The sequence below is a fragment of the Drosophila montana genome, unplaced genomic scaffold (assembly GCF_035044405.1).
Source record: "Drosophila montana isolate Dmon_TW-CO22-7 unplaced genomic scaffold, ASM3504440v1 contig_2481_1, whole genome shotgun sequence".
Classification (NCBI taxonomy): domain Eukaryota; kingdom Metazoa; phylum Arthropoda; class Insecta; order Diptera; family Drosophilidae; genus Drosophila; species Drosophila montana.
In genome coordinates, this window is record NW_026997351.1 from 2325046 (window position 1) to 2342255 (window position 17210).

Below are 17210 nucleotides of genomic sequence, written 5' to 3' on the forward strand. Positions count from 1 at the left end.
ATATATTTATAGAAAAGGAACTTTACTAACAATTGTTAAATTTTGCAGAGGTAACCATTATACCAACATATGATACCGACGTGTTGGGCTACTGGGTAGCCGAGAATGAGGAGCTGCTTGCCAAGCACCGCATTGATCTGTCACCATCCGCTTCGCGTTGCACAATTAACTTGCAGGATCATGAGACCTCGTGCTCCGCATATCGCTTGGAGTTCTAGGCCACGGGCTTGTTTATTGCATTTGACGATGACGACTAAAATATACAGAGAAACCACAATTTTATCAAATCTCTTATACTACACTGACAGCGATTTGAGTGCGGCCCCCTCGTAAACCCTAATGGGGCTAACAACAGCAATCAACACACACGCAGACACACCCAGATACACACACGCACACCAAAAAGACGACTTTCAATTTTTGAGCCTAACGATGACGACAAAAATTTCAAAAACATACAAGAAAACACAACGAAAACGACAACAACACTTATTGCGACTACAACTGAAAACAAAACTTGACACGAACAAAGAAACAACAAAATGCAATATGCAAAATGCCGTGCGCCAACGAAAAGCTAAAAAAAAAAAACACTTTCGGAAATGAAGAACGAATAAAAAGCTGAATATGGCGGAGTAACGGGTCATCTTGGATGACGCCATTTTGTTTGCCAATGCCGTCTGTTTGCGCTTTTTGCCAATTCCTTTCCAAATGCAGTAAGCAAGGTAATTAATATACATTAATTTTCAACAAATTAATTACCGAACAATGCAAAAAAAAAAAAAACAAACCAAAAAACTTTCCAAAGAAGCGCTACGTGCCAGAAAAAAAAATATATATATACAAAGAAAAACGTAAAATCCCATTAATATATATTGTAATGTTTATGTATTTGTTGCTTTCATTAAACGTCAAGCTACCTTGCATAGTAATCGAAAGATCAAAATTGTTTTCAAAACCGCCTAGCAAAAATATACAAAAAGAAATTATAAAAAACCTAAAAAAAAACTAAAATAAAAAAAACATAAAGGTTACGAAAATGCTAAGTATATTACAAATATTATTCATGTTTCTTGTATTAGTAAAACTTTTATGAACAAACTATTAAAGAATCTCATAAACTCGAATTTTAAATAATAAAAAAAGAATATATATAATACATATATGTGTATGCCGAAAGACGGCGAAACCATATTGTACTACTACTAGTATTTACTTAACTCTAAAACTACAACACACGCCTAAGTCATAACGCAGATATATAATGCAAATGATCAATGAAAATCATTTTTTCTTGTTCAAAATAAATAACAAACTAAAATTCAAACCAATATAACGAAATGCACACACACAAATTGTTAAAGCATAATAAAGAGAAATCTAACTAAGTATTTAGCGAAAAAAAAAAACATATGAATTTAATACGAATCGCGACGTATATAAAAATGTACTTTAATTAAAAGTCTAATGGAACAGCTACAAATAAATATTGAACCAAGCATGGAAATAATACGAAACCTTAAATAAATGTGCCTCCCCAAAATGCAAACAAATGAACAATACAAAAGTCTTAAATATGAAATATCATATATCAAATGCTTAATATCAAATTAAAAGAATGCAATTAATTGTACAATTTTTCATTTGAATAATTCCATTTTGAGTTAATCTTTTGGTTAGCTAATTGTTCTTGCAGTCTGCAGAAAGACTTACTAAATACCAATGGGACAAAATAATAATAATTAATCCAAAAATGAATTAACTATAGATCAAACACGCAAAATGATATACGTACACTTATATAGAACCAGGAATAATAATACCAAAAAAAGTCTGGCAGAAATTTAATGAATTGGAAACGTCGCATTGTTGAGCTAGACCTGGGTCTGTGTCTTTATGTTTTCGCTGGATAGGTTTGGAAGTCATGGGTTTGATATATACATAACGTATATATATATAGGGATGTAGGTGTGTTATGCTGAATGCTGTTGTTGATGATAGAGTTGATGACGCGAAGATATTAATGCTGATATTACTATATAAGGTTTACGAGAGGGTCTGATTGGGTTAGCATGGGACTTGGGGTAGGGTGTCATTTAGCCAGATATTGTGAAACAAAACTAAATGATGGACACAAAGTGAATGAAGGTTATTTTTCTATATTTTTTTTTTTTACTTTTTCATAGTCATAGAATAACAAATTTAAAGAAAAAAGAAACTAAAGCCCAAAAAAAAAAAACCTTTAATGAAAGAATCCCAAATAATAATGGACAAGATATTCAAAATAATAGCGAAAAAGGCACACGCAATATTTAAAAAAAGACAAATTATAAAACTCAAGAATATTTTGAAGCCACTGCAATTAATAGTCAGTCAGACAGTCCAATAAAAGAGAGAAAACAATTAAATGAAAAACATATTTAAATAACAATTTTTGATTGCATTACAAATTGATATTTGTCATACAGACTTTTTAGGATATACATACATATATAAAGCCGATTTTTAAAAAGCGCAAGCTTAACATAATGAATTCAAGGAATATATATATATATATATATATATATACATGTATAAATATATATATTTATTATATTATTTGCAGTTTTAACAACTAAAATATACGCATATACATATTTATATATATATGTATATATATATATATATATATGTATAAATATATTTTCAGTTGCTTTTTATACAACAACAAGAACAACCAGGCGCAACAGTCTACAAACAACTGGCTACCGTCCAGTCTACAAAAGTTTGATAAGCAACAAGCAAAAAAGAAATAAAAAATTAACAAATTTAAAATTAAAAAAAATCACAAACTAAAAATATAAATATATACAAACGATAAAAGCAATTAATAAATAACGATCATTTACTTTCGAAGGATCCAAACGCGCATGTGATAGGTTTTTTGTTTTTTTTTTGTTCTTTTGTTTAGCGAATGAATAATTTTATAGCAATATTTGATTGATTTTTGGTTTGATTTGTGCTTGACTAAAACGTGAATAAACAATTTATCATTTAAGCAGCTGCTAAGTAAATACTCTACATATTTATGTATGTATGTATATGATATAAAGTGATAAAAAAAAAAATGGAAATTATTTTATGACTACTAGCAAACAGCTTTAGACAGGGATTTACAAATTATAAACAAAATTTTAAATATATAATATGAAATTGAAAGGCATTGAAGAGTTATAAACAAAATCAATGGTACAAGCACCATAAAAACATATTTTATAAATAATTAAATTATTTAAAAGACAATTAGTTAAAAACAAGAGAAGCTAACACTATTCAATTGAACAATTAATCCATGTGTTTTTTTTTTTTTTGATAAACTAATATTAAGAAACTAAATGTACTTTAATATTTGATTTCAAATCCGAGCTCTCAACAAGAACAAGTTACGAATTATATCGAAGAGAATTGATTGTATGAGTGTCTCATAAATTTCCTTCTAATGTGCAGACAACAAATCAATACCAAGTAATCATGCACTAGACAAACACAAATGATTAAGATCTCAGAGAGAATTGTTGGCAATTGGTGTTCATGGGCGAATAGTCTATATGTATGAATATCCCCGTGAACTAACACATTCCACTATTCGAATGTGTGTGTGGCTACTTGGTAGAGTTAAACGAATACGAGCTACACTTGCATATTAATTTTCCAAACAAACTTTTGCGCTTAACTAAATAAAAGCAAAAAGAAAACCAAATACAAGAAAGAAATACTTATAGACATACGTATACACACAAAATATATATATATATATTAAAATGCATAAACGACATATATACACTATAAACTTGAATGTATGAATGTTTGCTTGTAAGCTCAAAGTAAATACTTTCTAACCCAAACAAATTTTTTGCTTCTCATGAGTTAAGCCGAAAAACTGAGAAACTGCTTCACAGTTCCCCAAAAAAGCTAAATTGATCTGTGTTGAGTAACTCGCAAATGTTTTTAAATGTTTGTTGTTAATTTTTGCAGCTGAGAAATCAGTTAATCAGAAATCAGTTATTATGTATCCATTGCCTTAACCAAAGAACAAAGCGTATTAACGTATTAAATATATATATATATGCAAAAGTATTGAGTGTACCCAAAGTAAACAAAGAATATGACGAATTTGTTTGTTGAATTTGCTATCTGAATTTGCTTTAACCTATTAGCAGCTTATATTTAAATCAAATATACTTAAATTTATATGCATGCATACATATACTTATATGTGTATCTATATATTTGACAACTATATAATCATTAGTAAAAGCTAAATGCATGCAGAAAATTGTTAAGAAAAACAAAAAACGAAAAAAATGAAAACCCAGAAAACTAATTAATACACAGCAAGAAAATGCAAAATTAAATATCGCTACAAGAGCTAATGCATTGGGTTATATTCGATATAGAGGAATACACAAACACACATACAGATAAATATGGATTCAAATCCAATTCAAGTTACAAATTTTGCTGCTAACTAGGAAGGAAGCTAGAACGGAGGAATGAACAAGAGAGAAGCGAAGGCAAGCACAAAGAAAATGTTGCAAACAAAATTATAACACACACACACACCCACACACACACACAGACGAACATAGGAAACGGAAGTAATTGAAATCCAAAGGGTATGCAAAATTTGAAAACTACAAAAATGCAAAGAATAAAACGAATATAACAAAACAAAAAAGTACATATATGTATTACATTTTATGAAAAAGTCAAATCAAGCTTATCTCAAGATCTATTTCCAAAGAAAAATCTAAAAATTATAATAAAGGTATTTATGTGAAATTTCAATGTGTTTCATTTCAATCATCAGTTGGGTTGCCTGATGAGAGCCGGTAAAAAGTTAAATAAATTTGGAAAGGAACCAACAGTATGCAGCGACACCTGCACCAATTGAAGGCGAACACTTTGGTAACTCTTTACCGCTCCGGCTTTAATCCGTATACCCAGTTCTTTAATATGAACCAAACCTTAAACCGACTAAATTTCCACATTTCATTTATAATAACAAGCATTGTTCTAGTGAAAATCGTTAGGATGTGAGAACCTCGGATTGAACATGGACTGCTTTCCCGAGCCGTGAACCGAACATTTCTGTTGGGCTTGCAGCCCCTTGATTATTAGCCAGTTAATCAGAAAGTCGAGAAGTGGTCGAGAAGGCCCCTCCTTTCAGACGGACTCAGCTTTTGCTGACGGAAGTCGGCATAAGTACTCAATTGTCCTTGACTCACCTGTTTATCTGCCAAACTTGATATATGCACAGTCAGCATTTCAGCGTGTTGACATTGAAATGCGTTAATTCACATTGATAATGATTGATGAGAGCGCGGACAGCTCTGCAGGTGGCTCCCTTTGTGGTACTTTTCCAGACGACCAGTCGTCAAGCGGACCTTAGCACATGCAGGCATGGAAGCATTGCAGTTGAAGAACAGCCATAACTAAGTAGATGTTGTCTGGATTAGTATCTGGTTTCTCGGTTCCAGCTCAATTAGCTTAGTTAGTGCTTGGTTAGAGATTTTGCAATTCCAGATAACAATTATAATTGATGAGCATTGTAGTGCAATTAACTGATTAGATAAGTGCTTTATCTATCGAATAGCTGCGGCTATAATTGAGGCAGCCCCATTGAAAATCAACTCAAACATTTTGGTATGGACATTTTGGACGCACTGGCGCCACTGCAGCGTCTCGGTCAGCTGTGCAACCTGTGGCAGTGGCGCTTGGATACCGCCACACGGCAGCTGCAACGTTCCCGCTGGCTGGAGGCCTACGGCGGTGTGGTGCTGCTGCTGTCCACGGGCTACCTTCTGTACGGCTTGTTTGACGTGAGTCGCTCCGCCGTTGGCGACTCCAATAAAACCACCAACATTGGCCACACGGTGGACTCCATACAGCTGGTGGGCATCCGAGTGGCGCACGCAACGGCGCTCCTGGAGGCGCTGTGGCAGCGTCAAGCGCAGGGCCGCTTCTTTGCGCAGCTACGCGAGATCGACCGCGAATTCGCGAATGTGCTGCATCTGGACGTACAGAATGACCAATTCCGAGGCCAAATGAACCGCCGTGCACTGTGGATGCTGTGCGGCTATTTGGTTAGCCAGGTCTTCATACTGTTCACCAAAATGCTTTCGCCGGATAGCCAGTTTATGATCTATTGGCTGTGCTATTTGCTGCCGCTGCTCGTCTGTGGCGTGCGCTATTTTCAGATCTACACGGCCGTCCAGATTGTGCACCACCGTCTCGAGTTGCTGCTGCGCTTGCTGGACTCCCTGCAGCTGAACGAGCCGGCCCAGCAGCAGCCATTCATCTGCAAGTCCATAAAGGAGGAGCTCGAAATGGAGGCCCAAGCGGCGGCTTGCATGCAGCGTCTGTTGGCCGCCAGGAAACTGTATCAGCGGCTCTGGCTGTTGGTCGCCCTCCTGAATCGCTGCTATGGCCTCTCCATGCTGGTAAACTTGGGCAACGATTTTCTGGCCATCACCTCCAACTGCTATTGGATCTTCTTGAACTTTCGCCAGTTTGCCGCCTCGCCCTACGACTTCCTGCAAATTGTCGGCAGCACCCTTTGGTCTGCACCGCATTTGGGCAACGTTATTTTTCTGGCTCTTATATGCGAGCGAGCCGCCTATTTTGTGAGTAGCAGGGGGCACCTACCTGTGGCACCTGTGGCACCTGTGCGTCCACTGGCACTTAACTCGTACTGTTTTTCGCTTGCAGACAACGCGGCTGGCCTTGAGTCTGCATCACATCCGCGTGGATCTCCAGAATGACAGCCACAATGCACTGGTGAGTCGATGCCTACTCACCCCGCTTCTGTCTCCATGCAGACCGTAATCCGCAATCTGCTTCACAGATCACCCAGTTTTCCCTGCAGCTGCTGCATCAGCGACTGCACTTCAGCGCAGCGGGCTTTTTCGATGTCGACTGCACGTTGCTTTACACGGTGAGTGGGCGTGGCCTAGCTCGGGCAGGTGGTTGACTCTTGACTGACGAATTCATTGCAGATTGTTGGTGCCACAACCACGTACCTCATCATCTTGATACAATTCCACATGAGCGAGGGCAGCTTGAGCAGCGGCACGGCCAGGGGATAGGAACCAGAAATTGTAAACATGTTTGTTTAGCGGATTTAGTAGCCCGTTTAGCTTGTTTATATCGTATACACAAAAATAAAGTCCCAGTAGTCCATGAGAGCAGCTGTAACAAATGTCAATTTAAACCATTATCAAACACAAAGTATTCGTGTACAAACGAATAAGTAAGTAGAACCCACTTATAGACCTTCCACACTTGTCCAAGAATAGCGATCGCTTTCGCGATCAAGACTGGACACCCTTTGAGCCAGCATTTGAAACCGCAACAACATGGAATGCCAGGGCAAGGACCCTGACAAGGTCCCCACAACCGACGACGAGAAGACCCTAATAAACACACCCATGCCAACGGCAACACCATCGATCGATGAGCTCAGCAGTGATGAAGACCTATTCGAATTTATACGGGAACCCCCCATAGGCGACAGACACGAGCCGACAGCCAGTGCCAGCCAACAAACCATAACCATGAGCGAAAGCGAGGAGCCTACGGCCAGCTCCTCATTCACCGTTCCCTCGGTCGATGTCCCAAGCAACGAGGGCAACAACAGCTTGGTGGCTGTTGTCCAGCGCAGCGAGTTCGCCAAACTTTTGATGCGCCTGGGCGAGGAGGGAGACGGCGATGCGAACCAGATTGTAATAGAGCTTCTTAACTCCAAGAAGCAAGCGGAGAAGGCCACATCGGTGATCGAGCGCGTTTCGGAGAACCTTATGCTCGTGCTGCGCACCCAGACTCTAGCCGAAGCGGGCATTATAACAGGCAATGAGCGATATCGCTCCTTTAAGTCTGTCCTACAGAACTATGCCAAGCTCTACGCGGCTAAGCGATTCATTGAGAAACTCCCTATGCTGGGACTATCGCCACAGTCGAGCCAGGACCACAGTCAGGATCAGAATGAGAACGACAAGACACTGGCTCGCATGGTGGCCGACGAGGTACTGCAGATACCCGAACTACTACGCCAGCTCTGGGCCTCCCTCGAGAAAATGGAGTTCTTCAACGAGGACACTGCCTACAAAGTTTACTTGGAAGCTCGCCGCCATCCCCAGGCAAAAATTCTCCGTGAACTGATGTTAACACGCATATCGCGTGTCTACCTCTGCATTGTCAGCTCTGCATCCTTCCTCGACTTTAGCGAGCACGAACTAATCCACGTGCTCAACAACTGCTACCTCAGCGTGAACTCCGAGATAGAGGTGAGCAGAGATGATGGTCCATCACCTAGATCGATGGAAGTGGTACATTTATTTTTCATCTCGACCTCTAGATATTCCTCTCGGTCATACTCTGGCTGGAACACAATTGGTACGAGCGCAAGAGCTGCGCTGAGCGAGTCTTGAGTGGGGTCCGATTCGGCCTGATGCCCACCTGGTACCTTTATACCCTGGATAGAACAAATCGTTGCAATCACTTTGCCAAGGTCATCTACAGTAAGGGTGTTCAGACCCTTCTAGAAAAGGGACTAGAGTAAGTGCATGTTCGGCTCAACTACCCATCGCTTTGTTTATTGAATCTATTTATTCCATTGCAGGGAAGCCTTGGCTCTGCGCTACAAAAAATCTCGTGCTACCAACTCCAATGATCTAGAGAATCCTTTGCCTCGAGACTGGGTCGCTGATCCCGAGTGTCGCCATCATCACAAGTGTCATTGTGAGCGATTTCTCTATCCAACATATGACGTATTCAAGGACTACCTGGCCAGGATTATACGCTGCGCACCGAATTACTGGCGCACTCTTCGACCTGCCCAGGAAGTCTACCGGATGGTACTCAAGTGCTGCGCACCCCCTTGCCAGACACATCAACGAACCTAACTATATCGTTGACATCAGTTGTCTCATCTCTCTACACCAATGACAATAACTCCTAAATTTATTGTTTTATCCGTTCTGGCATGCATAACTGCAAATCATTTTAAAGTGCTTAATAAATGTTTGAAAATGTCGAAATTGCTTTTAAATCATTTTTTCCAAAAGGGGTAATTGTCTTTAAAGGATCGTTACACATACATCTTATTTTGGCTCACGGATTATTATGTGAATTGAACACTGAATGAAGTATTTAAGAGTTCGGCTCCAAACTCATTTTGAATAGTGAATGATTTTTTACTCGAAACGATATTTTTCAGTTATGATTTTATTAACCTTACAGCTGCAGTATGGAGAGTGGGTACTTCCTTTGACAAGCAATCCCAGAAATTGAGCTCGTACAATGTAACGACTCCCAACTTATTCCAACCTTTATTCAACACTTAAAAATGATTTGCAGTTAAGCACGCCAGAATGGATAAAACAATAAATTTGGGAGCTATTATGATTGGTGTAGAGAGATGAGACAACTGATGTCAACGATATGGTTAGGTTCGTCGCTGTGTCTGGTAGGGGGGTGCGCAGCACTTGAGTACCTTCCGGTAGACTTCCTGAGCAGGTCGAAGTGTGCGCCAGTAATTCGGTGCGGATCGTATGATCCTGGCCAGATAATCCTTGAATACGTCATATGTCGGATAGATAAATCGTTCACAATGACACTTGTGATGATGGCGACACTCGGGATCGGCAACCCAGTCACGAGGCAAAGGAATCTCTATATCATTGGAGTTGGTGGCACGCGAGTTTTTGTAACGCAGAGCCAAGGCTTCCCTGTAATGGAATAAATAGATTCAATAAACAAAGCGATGGGTAGTTGAGCCGAACATGCACTTACTCTAGTCCCTTTTCTAGAAGGGTCTGAACACCCTTACTATAGATGACCTTGGCAAAGTGATTGCAACGATTTGTTCTATCCAGGGTATAAAGGTACCAGGTGGGCATCAGGCCGAATCGGACCCCACTCAAGACTCGCTCAGCGCAGCTCTTGCGCTCGTACCAATTGTGTTCCAGCCAGAGTATGACCGAGAGGAATATCTAGAGGTCGAGATGAAAAATAAATGTACCACTTCCATCGATCTAGGTGATGGACCATCATCTCTGCTCACCTCTATCTCGGAGTTCACGCTGAGGTAGCAGTTGTTGAGCACGTGGATTAGTTCGTGCTCGCTAAAGTCGAGGAAGGATGCAGAGCTGACAATGCAGAGGTAGACACGCGATATGCGTGTTAACATCAGTTCACGGAGAATTTTTGCCTGGGGATGGCGGCGAGCTTCCAAGTAAACTTTGTAGGCAGTGTCCTCGTTGAAGAACTCCATTTTCTCGAGGGAGGCCCAGAGCTGGCGTAGTAGTTCGGGTATCTGCAGTACCTCGTCGGCCACCATGCGAGCCAGTGTCTTGTCGTTCTCATTCTGATCCTGACCGTGGTCCTGGCTCGACTGTGGCGATAGTCCCAGCATAGGGAGTTTCTCAATGAATCGCTTAGCCGCGTAGAGCTTGGCATAGTTCTGTAGGACAGACTTAAAGGAGCGATATCGCTCATTGCCTGTTATAATGCCCGCTTCGGCTAGAGTCTGGGTGCGCAGCACGAGCATAAGGTTCTCCGATACGCGCTCGATCACCGATGTGGCCTTCTCCGCTTGCTTCTTGGAGTTAAGAAGCTCTATTACAATCTGGTTCGCATCGCCGTCTCCCTCCTCGCCCAGGCGCATCAAAAGTTTGGCGAACTCGCTGCGCTGGACAACAGCCACCAAGCTGTTGTTGCCCTCGTTGCTTGGGACATCGACCGAGGGAACGGTGAATGAGGAGCTGGCCGTAGGCTCCTCGCTTTCGCTCATGGTTATGGTATGTTCGCTGGCACTGGTTGTCGGTTCGTTTCTGTCGCCAATGGGGGCTTCCCGTATAAAATCGAAGAGCTCATCGATCGATGTTGAATCCGTTGTCATTGATGTGTTCATGGTGGTCTTCTCCCCAGCTGTGGTGGGCTCCTCTGCAGGGTCCTTGTCCTGGCAGTCCATGTTGTCGGTACTTGTGACGATGACTCAGCGGATATCCAATTCCACTGAAAGTTAATCTCTACAGCGTGCTTCCCTAAATGGTTTCTAAATGAGCACGTTTGGTATAAATAGTGTGTGTTACGTATCCGTATACGTATTTGAAATTGATGTGTGTCTTGGCATAGAAACTTTAAGATTTGAAATGGATGCAAGGCCTTGTCGATGTTTATTTAGTTGCTAAATGGAATTGACAACGAGTATGCTTCGACAATAAAGCATGTGAATGTGTCATTTATTATTACCTATGTCGCCCAGAACGCACACCTGGCTCTTCGTATCAGAGCCACTGCGGCAAGCGAGGCACCATTCCGCCGAGTTGGCAACCAGATACTCCAGCGAAGCGAGCAGATTCTTTGCCCCACACTGGATGCGCTGCGTGGCATCCGGCAGGCGCACTTTGTAGAGCAGCAGAGCCTGGTCAAGCCATGCCTGCAGATTGCGGCAATCCGCTGGCAGAAGTCGAAAGTAGAAGAACGGATATCCATAGGACAGGAACTCCTGCAGCCAGTTGCCACAAAGCATTAAATGTAGCAGGACGCCCACCGTTTGCAGCAAAATGCAAAAGCGATCGATTGGCGTGTTCTCCAGTGGCACCTGCTCCAGAATGCTGCACAGCTCACCCAGCTGCGTCAGTAGATGGAAGTAGTTGTAGTAGGTTTGAAGTGTTTAGAGGGATTGATCCAATTGAGCTTACATCGCGATGCTGGTGTATTATAATGCTGCTTCCGGCGATTTCGAAGACAATGCTCCACATGAGGCACACGGCCACCGCCTTGCCCATGGCGCATTTGCTGGCTATAAACTGGGATATGGTCATAAGGAACTTAAATGAGCTAATATGCCCGCCCATTTCGTAGAACTCCAGCAGATTCTGGCTAAAGTAATGCACCAGCATCGGCTCCAGCGAGGCACTGGATATCTTAAATGATTTGCGCAGCAGCGTTTCGCGGGCATTCCGCACCACAAGAACCTCGTCCGGCAGCAGGAACAAAATGCTGGCCAGCACTTGCAACGTAGCCAGCTCCTCGGTGCTCAGCTTGTGACGGCTCAGTTTCCATAGGTACTCACAGCCCTACATAAGAAAATAAAAATTAGGTACATTTTCCATCGGACTTGGTAACCCACCTGCAGCACCGGCAGCTTGTCGATGGGCAGGAGCACGCGTTGACCCAGCGGAGACACCTTCAGAATGTTATAAAAATTGCGCCACGATAGCAGCGTCGATTTGCTTTTGGCAAACAGTTGCTCAACAGTTCGCTTGCCGGTTAGCTTTTTGGCTGCGAAAGGCGTTTTGTTTAACGCATACATATTGAATGTAACAAAAAAGAAAAACATAAAATAATAGTCCCCGAATTTAAAGTACTTGACCAGAGCAGTACACAAGCTCTGTCTCAGCTGGCGACTGCAATTTTGGCAAGAAGAAATTGAGAAAATTCCTGAGGCTTATTTCACTAGTCGAGCCATTTACTGCCAATTCACAATAATTCTCTACTGTCATATTTTTTTTTTAGACAATTCAAAGGTGTCGCGAGTGATTGGCACATGCCAAAAAGATAGCATACAGCAAGCAGTGCAGTAAGCAGTTGACACCTTTCGCTTAACTTAAACTTAATCTGGTTACACTGCACTTCACGCGAGTCCCGAAAGCAAACGAAGCGATTTAAGGTCTTAAGATTAAACTTTGCGAAATTTGTGATAGTTATATTATGTAAAGTCTCACAGGCCTATTGAGCTCAGAACTCCAAATATGAGCAAGAAATGCACGACCTTCTTGATAAAGGGGAGCATTACTTCTGGTGAAGAAACCCTGTCAAACGCTTTGCCCAGGTACTTTCATCTTCATATTTCAGGTATTGGATATTTACGGAGAATGTTTAAATAGTTTGGTTATGTATAATAAAATATTCTGATTCAAACAGTTAAAAAAAAAAAACAATTCTGTAGATCCCAATAATGCATACAAGTTTATATCGTAAAAACAATCTGTCATAATAAATAATTCTGCATCATTAGCTCGAAAATCGCGTTTTTCGTGTTCAAGTAAATGAGCCTTAAGCACTTTATGGCTTTGAATAAACCTTCTTCAATGCATTATATATAGTTTCTTTGCATATATATAAAACAAACTGCCAGAAACAGCAGCGTTCAAAGTTCGCAGTTCTGATGTGGCTAAGTGGAGAGAGGAAGAGCTTTTGCTTGAATACTTGTTGAAATAAATATCGAAACAGTTTTCGAAGCAAAAGTCAGCTTATAAATATTAAGTGTTAATTTACTTATGTTGCATACAAGAGATAAACAATAACAGAAATCAAGTTTATATTATGTATGTATATAAAAATGTGTTCCTATCTAATCTGAGCACGCATCGCAATGCTGCTGGGAATCTCTACGTTGTTCAGCTGCAAAAGCTTCACCAGATTTCGGATGAACTCCTGTGATACCTTCAGTTCGTCGTCGGCCTGCAGGCGCTCGTAGAGGTCCAAGGCGCCCTCGTAGTTGTTGGTCTTGGCGAACTGGGCCAGCAGCATGTCGTAAATGCGCTGCTCGTCGATGGTCCGCTGCAGACCACGGACGCCACGCGCCAAGCGGAGCAGTGTGCGCACAGCGCCCTCCTGGCCCAAGTGCTCACAGTTCTTGAGCAGCAGGTCGTGATTGAGCCGGAACTCCGGATTGATAATGAGCCGGCGCAGCTGCGTCTCAGTGCCGGACTCGGCCAGCGCCAGGAGCAGGGCGCTGTTCATGTTGGCTGCGCCATGGACGCGACTGACCGTCGATGTAACCGTGACCAAATGCTGCTGTGCCGACTCTTTCGTTGTGCCCGAAAACCGTGCCAGCTCCGTTGCGTCGCCGTTGCTCAGCTTCACCAGCAGCGACAGCAGCTCGAACTGCAGCGGCGTGTGATTGTGGCGTGTGGCCAGGCGCTGGAACTCTGCCACCGCACCGTCCATATCACCGCGAAGGAGCCACTCGCGCACCACGGGACCCAGGAGCGCATTGTGCGACTGGCAATAGCCAAGCTTGCGCAGGAACTGAAACGTTTCAAGCGTGAGACTGCGACCAGCGGACTCAGGCGTGGTTGCGGATGCTGCTGACGATTCCTTGGCTGCCATTTGTGCGACATTAGTGAGCAGCTGCCAGACATTCTTGATGACATAGTCGCCGCCAGTGATCTTGTGCTGCTCGGAGCGCTTCTGCAACAGCTCTTTGGCCGCATCCAGTTGTCCCTCCGCCACCAGCAGAGCCGCGTAGTCAATCAGCTTATGCTCATCCACCAGGAAGCCTGCAGGCATATTTACATATAATTGTGTCAAATTGAAAGGAACCTGGTCGTTAATCACCTGGATAGGTTGTCTGCAATCGTTGCAAGCTCTGCTGAGCGCGCGGCAGATTCTTCAGCTTAATGTGCAGGTCGAGGATGGATGCTAGCATGCCGGGGCTGGTTTGGACGTGCAGCGCCTCGCATTTGGCCACCAGTTCGAGGGCGCGCTCGAGGCGACCATCGCGCACGCTCAGCTGCAGCAGGCGCCGCAGGACTCCGCGTGTGTTCAGCTGCTTGGCCTCAAGCTCAACCAGATGACACTCCAGCTCGTCCAGCGACATGTCGCGCGGATGCTTGATGAAGCCGCCAGCCGCGGCAGCTATGTCCGCGGGCAGCGTCAACTCGGGATTGCGCATTTTCTGCAGCGTTTGGGCCAGCGTTTGGCGGGTGTCTGCATCGCCGTTGCTCGACAAGCTGAGCAGCGACTCGGCCGCTGCCGGCGACAGCTGCAGCTGCAGGCGATGCAGTTCGTGAACGAATCGCAATAAGGCAGCCGGCTCCTGGCGCAGACGCGTCTGTGGTGCGCACATTTGCAGCAGCAGCGAACCAACGAAATCCTCCTGGCGCTGCAGCGACCGCTGCTGCAGTGCCTGCGTCAGCTGGGCGAACAGTTCGTAGCGCTTGGTGGCCCGCATGTGCACGGCCAGCGCTGCCAGTGGCTGGAGCAGTAGCGAAGGCTGAACTCGCGTCGGATAACGCTGAAGCAGCTCCAGCGCTTCACTCACTTGCTGGTGCTGCAATTGCTGGGCAAGCACATGCACCAGCGACTGGGAGGCACGCACGCCCACGGCGTCGAGTTGCTGCAGTGCCTGCAGCGGCTGCTGCAGCGTCTGCCACAGATGGGGCAGCACATAGAGACGCAGCGTTTGCTCGTCACACTCCACGCCCAGGCGCTGCATATCGCCCAACAGACGGAGCACGCCGCTCTCGCCCTCGCGCTTGTGCTGCTGCAGCAGCAGCGGCCAAAAGTAGTGCGGACGCAGTGGCTCGCCGGCGGCATTCAGTGCCTCCAGACAGTTCAATGCAATGGCCGGTTGGCGGCGCAATGCCAGCTCTGCGAGCACCTCCAAGGCGCGTATGTTCTGACCCCGCTGGCGCAACTGGGTGGCAAACTGAATCATCTGGTTGAGCGGTGTGCGCGCCCGGAACAGTTCCTGCAGCAACAACGCCGCAAAGCCATCGATGTTTTGGTTCTCGTTGTACTTGGGTGCCGGCAGCAGGGCAATCAGCTGAATCATTAGCTCTGCCTGCCCCTTGTGCAGCAGCTGGATGCAGAGGCTGTTTATTGCCGGCGGCACATCCACGCCATCCACGTACTCCGATGGCAGTTCAGCCATCAGCTGCTGCATTAAGTTCTCGTCCACCTTCATCTGGCTCAGCACGGCGCGCAGCATTTGCAGCAGCTGCGGCGCATTGAAGCTGCCTGCGTGCTGCTTGAGCAATTCGCCCGCCTTGCTCAGCTCAGCGTTTTCCACATAGGCGACAAAGCACAGGGCCTGGGTGCTCAACGTGGGTGTAATGCCCGCCGCTCGCATGCTGTTGAGGACCGCCTCCGCGCCGGGCAAGTCTCCATTGCGCGCATGAGCCAACAGCAGGGCATGAAAGTTGCGCTCAGAGAGTGGAAAGCTGCGCTCGCGCATCTCACTTATCAGTTCAGTGGCCTGACGCATGTTGCCACTGGCACCGGCCACGTCCAGCAGAGCGCTGTACAGTGCCGCATCCGCTGGGCCATTGTAGATGGCAATCTCAGCGAGCAGTGCCCGATGATCGGGTAACGGCAGCTGGTTCTGGTGCAGCATCTGCAGCTGCGTGTGATAGTGCGACACCGTGGGCTGCTCCACTTTGAGCAGCTGCGTCCACAGGCGCCGAAACAGCTCCAGGCGCTCGCTGCTGCTCTGCACGGGTAGCAGCTCCGGAACACAGGCGCCCAGCAGAAAATGCAGTTGCCCGGAGGTAAGTCCCGGCCGCTCCCCGCTACGATTGGCCTCCAGTAGCTCCAGGACGCGTTCGCAGTGCTCATAGCGGAGCACACTGTGCTGCTGATAGTGCTGCTCCAGCTGCGACCACAAATCCTCGATGCTGGACATAGTTGAGATGCCGTCGCTGCCTTTTCGCGAGCGCTTCTTGTTTGTGGATGCTGCTTTTGTTCCTGCTGCGGCTGCCATTGTCGTGTAGCTACTCGCAACTGGCAGCAGCGCCGGCATTCCTCTCCTGCTGGTTATTGGCGTTGCATAATGGAGACTTCCATGTGCCGCTGGCACCGCAGCAGCAGCCCCAAGTGCAACGCATCGCAGTGGAAGACGCAGGCACACGTGTCGCAATAAACGCGTACGCAACATGGCACTAGCCAAGGCGCTGGATCACCAGATCTTTCAACAAAAACAAACTGTGGCACGAGAACAACACGCGCGCCGGCAAAACAGCAAATAACTGCTCAATTAATATCGATGGAGGCTATCGGTAAAAAATAAATGATGTGCTATCGATATTTGTTAAGCAGTTCGTTTTTATGATCCTCAGATTGGCCAGGGAAAGCAGTTAATTACGCATATTTATTTATAACGCAATTAGTTTCCGCGTCTATCGGCTAACATTTTTATTTTGAGTACACGCACACGGCAATAAAAGCAATCGCAATAAAAAATTTGTTTTATGTTATATAATAATGTTAGTAGATTGAAATCATGGACGCTTGTAGCAAAAATATATTATAAATGATCAGCTGCATTAAATGTTCATGTCGGTCTGCCTGTTGTGAGAACGCACATTTAAATATGGCGCCAAGCACTCACTGCGCACTTGCACAAAGTCACATAATTATCGACATATCGTAACGCGACT

General features: G+C 44.6%; 6 protein-coding genes across 7 annotated transcripts in view; 3 read left to right on the top strand and 3 right to left on the bottom strand.

Annotated features, from left to right (window-relative positions):
- LOC135428317 (microtubule-associated protein futsch) overlaps positions 1-4821 on the top strand; it is a 64117-nt gene extending 59296 nt beyond the window's left edge. The window contains exons 7-8 of the mRNA XM_064682240.1: positions 49-725; positions 2690-4821. Of these exons, the coding sequence (XP_064538310.1) occupies positions 49-218 (170 nt within the window). The 3' untranslated portion in view covers positions 219-725; positions 2690-4821. The remainder of the gene's footprint in view (positions 1-48; positions 726-2689) is intronic.
- An 866-nt stretch (positions 4822-5687) lies between these two features.
- Positions 5688-7429, top strand: Gr2a (Gustatory receptor 2a). Of its 2 annotated transcripts, none has more exons than XM_064682521.1 (4): positions 5688-6665; positions 6751-6845; positions 6883-6976; positions 7038-7429. In XM_064682521.1, the coding sequence occupies exons 1-4, from the start codon at positions 5688-5690 to the stop codon at positions 7125-7127; spliced, it is 1257 nt and encodes a 418-aa protein (XP_064538591.1). In that variant the 3' UTR covers positions 7128-7429. The 2 variants fall into 2 exon arrangements, with proteins under 2 accessions (XP_064538591.1, XP_064538592.1); XM_064682522.1 differs by having other exon boundaries at positions 6751-6819; positions 6887-6976.
- LOC135428476 (uncharacterized) lies at positions 7398-9077 on the top strand. The gene is made up of 3 exons (XM_064682520.1): positions 7398-8324; positions 8396-8595; positions 8660-9077. The coding sequence occupies exons 1-3, from the start codon at positions 7398-7400 to the stop codon at positions 8940-8942; spliced, it is 1410 nt and encodes a 469-aa protein (XP_064538590.1). The 3' UTR covers positions 8943-9077.
- Positions 9078-9342: 265 nt separating this feature from the next.
- On the bottom strand, positions 9343-11161 carry LOC135428358 (uncharacterized). Its single transcript, XM_064682309.1, has 3 exons — positions 10103-11161; positions 9832-10031; positions 9343-9767 (listed from the first exon to the last, which is right to left on the bottom strand). The coding sequence occupies exons 1-3, from the start codon at positions 11009-11011 to the stop codon at positions 9485-9487; spliced, it is 1392 nt and encodes a 463-aa protein (XP_064538379.1). The 5' UTR covers positions 11012-11161; the 3' UTR covers positions 9343-9484.
- A 117-nt stretch (positions 11162-11278) lies between these two features.
- On the bottom strand, positions 11279-12565 carry LOC135428359 (uncharacterized). Its single transcript, XM_064682310.1, has 3 exons — positions 12176-12565; positions 11745-12122; positions 11279-11674 (listed from the first exon to the last, which is right to left on the bottom strand). Exons 1-3 carry the CDS (start codon positions 12383-12385, stop codon positions 11279-11281), a joined length of 984 nt encoding a protein of 327 aa, XP_064538380.1. The 5' UTR covers positions 12386-12565.
- Positions 12566-13298: 733 nt separating this feature from the next.
- On the bottom strand, positions 13299-16799 carry Lrpprc2 (Leucine-rich pentatricopeptide repeat containing 2). The gene is made up of 2 exons (XM_064682307.1): positions 14389-16799; positions 13299-14330 (listed from the first exon to the last, which is right to left on the bottom strand). Exons 1-2 carry the CDS (start codon positions 16706-16708, stop codon positions 13396-13398), a joined length of 3255 nt encoding a protein of 1084 aa, XP_064538377.1. The 5' UTR covers positions 16709-16799; the 3' UTR covers positions 13299-13395.
- Between the last annotated feature and the right edge of the window lie 411 nt (positions 16800-17210).

Coding starts and splice junctions, on each gene's coding strand:
- Gr2a (XM_064682521.1), top strand. CDS start 5,688: ATGGACATTTTGGACGCACTGGCGCCACTGCAGCGTCTCGGTCAGCTG. Junction 6,666..6,750: donor GCGAGCGAGCCGCCTATTTT/GTGAGTAGCAGG, acceptor TTTCGCTTGCAG/ACAACGCGGCTGGCCTTGAG. Junction 6,977..7,037: donor ACTGCACGTTGCTTTACACG/GTGAGTGGGCGT, acceptor AATTCATTGCAG/ATTGTTGGTGCCACAACCAC.
- LOC135428476 (XM_064682520.1), top strand. CDS start 7,398: ATGGAATGCCAGGGCAAGGACCCTGACAAGGTCCCCACAACCGACGAC. Junction 8,325..8,395: donor GCGTGAACTCCGAGATAGAG/GTGAGCAGAGAT, acceptor CTCGACCTCTAG/ATATTCCTCTCGGTCATACT. Junction 8,596..8,659: donor CTTCTAGAAAAGGGACTAGA/GTAAGTGCATGT, acceptor ATTCCATTGCAG/GGAAGCCTTGGCTCTGCGCT.
- LOC135428358 (XM_064682309.1), bottom strand. CDS start 11,011: ATGGACTGCCAGGACAAGGACCCTGCAGAGGAGCCCACCACAGCTGGG. Junction 10,032..10,102: donor GCGTGAACTCCGAGATAGAG/GTGAGCAGAGAT, acceptor CTCGACCTCTAG/ATATTCCTCTCGGTCATACT. Junction 9,768..9,831: donor CTTCTAGAAAAGGGACTAGA/GTAAGTGCATGT, acceptor ATTCCATTACAG/GGAAGCCTTGGCTCTGCGTT.
- LOC135428359 (XM_064682310.1), bottom strand. CDS start 12,385: ATGTTTTTCTTTTTTGTTACATTCAATATGTATGCGTTAAACAAAACG. Junction 12,123..12,175: donor ACAAGCTGCCGGTGCTGCAG/GTGGGTTACCAA, acceptor TTTCTTATGTAG/GGCTGTGAGTACCTATGGAA. Junction 11,675..11,744: donor TAATACACCAGCATCGCGAT/GTAAGCTCAATT, acceptor CTACTGACGCAG/CTGGGTGAGCTGTGCAGCAT.
- Lrpprc2 (XM_064682307.1), bottom strand. CDS start 16,708: ATGTTGCGTACGCGTTTATTGCGACACGTGTGCCTGCGTCTTCCACTG. Junction 14,331..14,388: donor ATTGCAGACAACCTATCCAG/GTGATTAACGAC, acceptor ATATGCCTGCAG/GCTTCCTGGTGGATGAGCAT.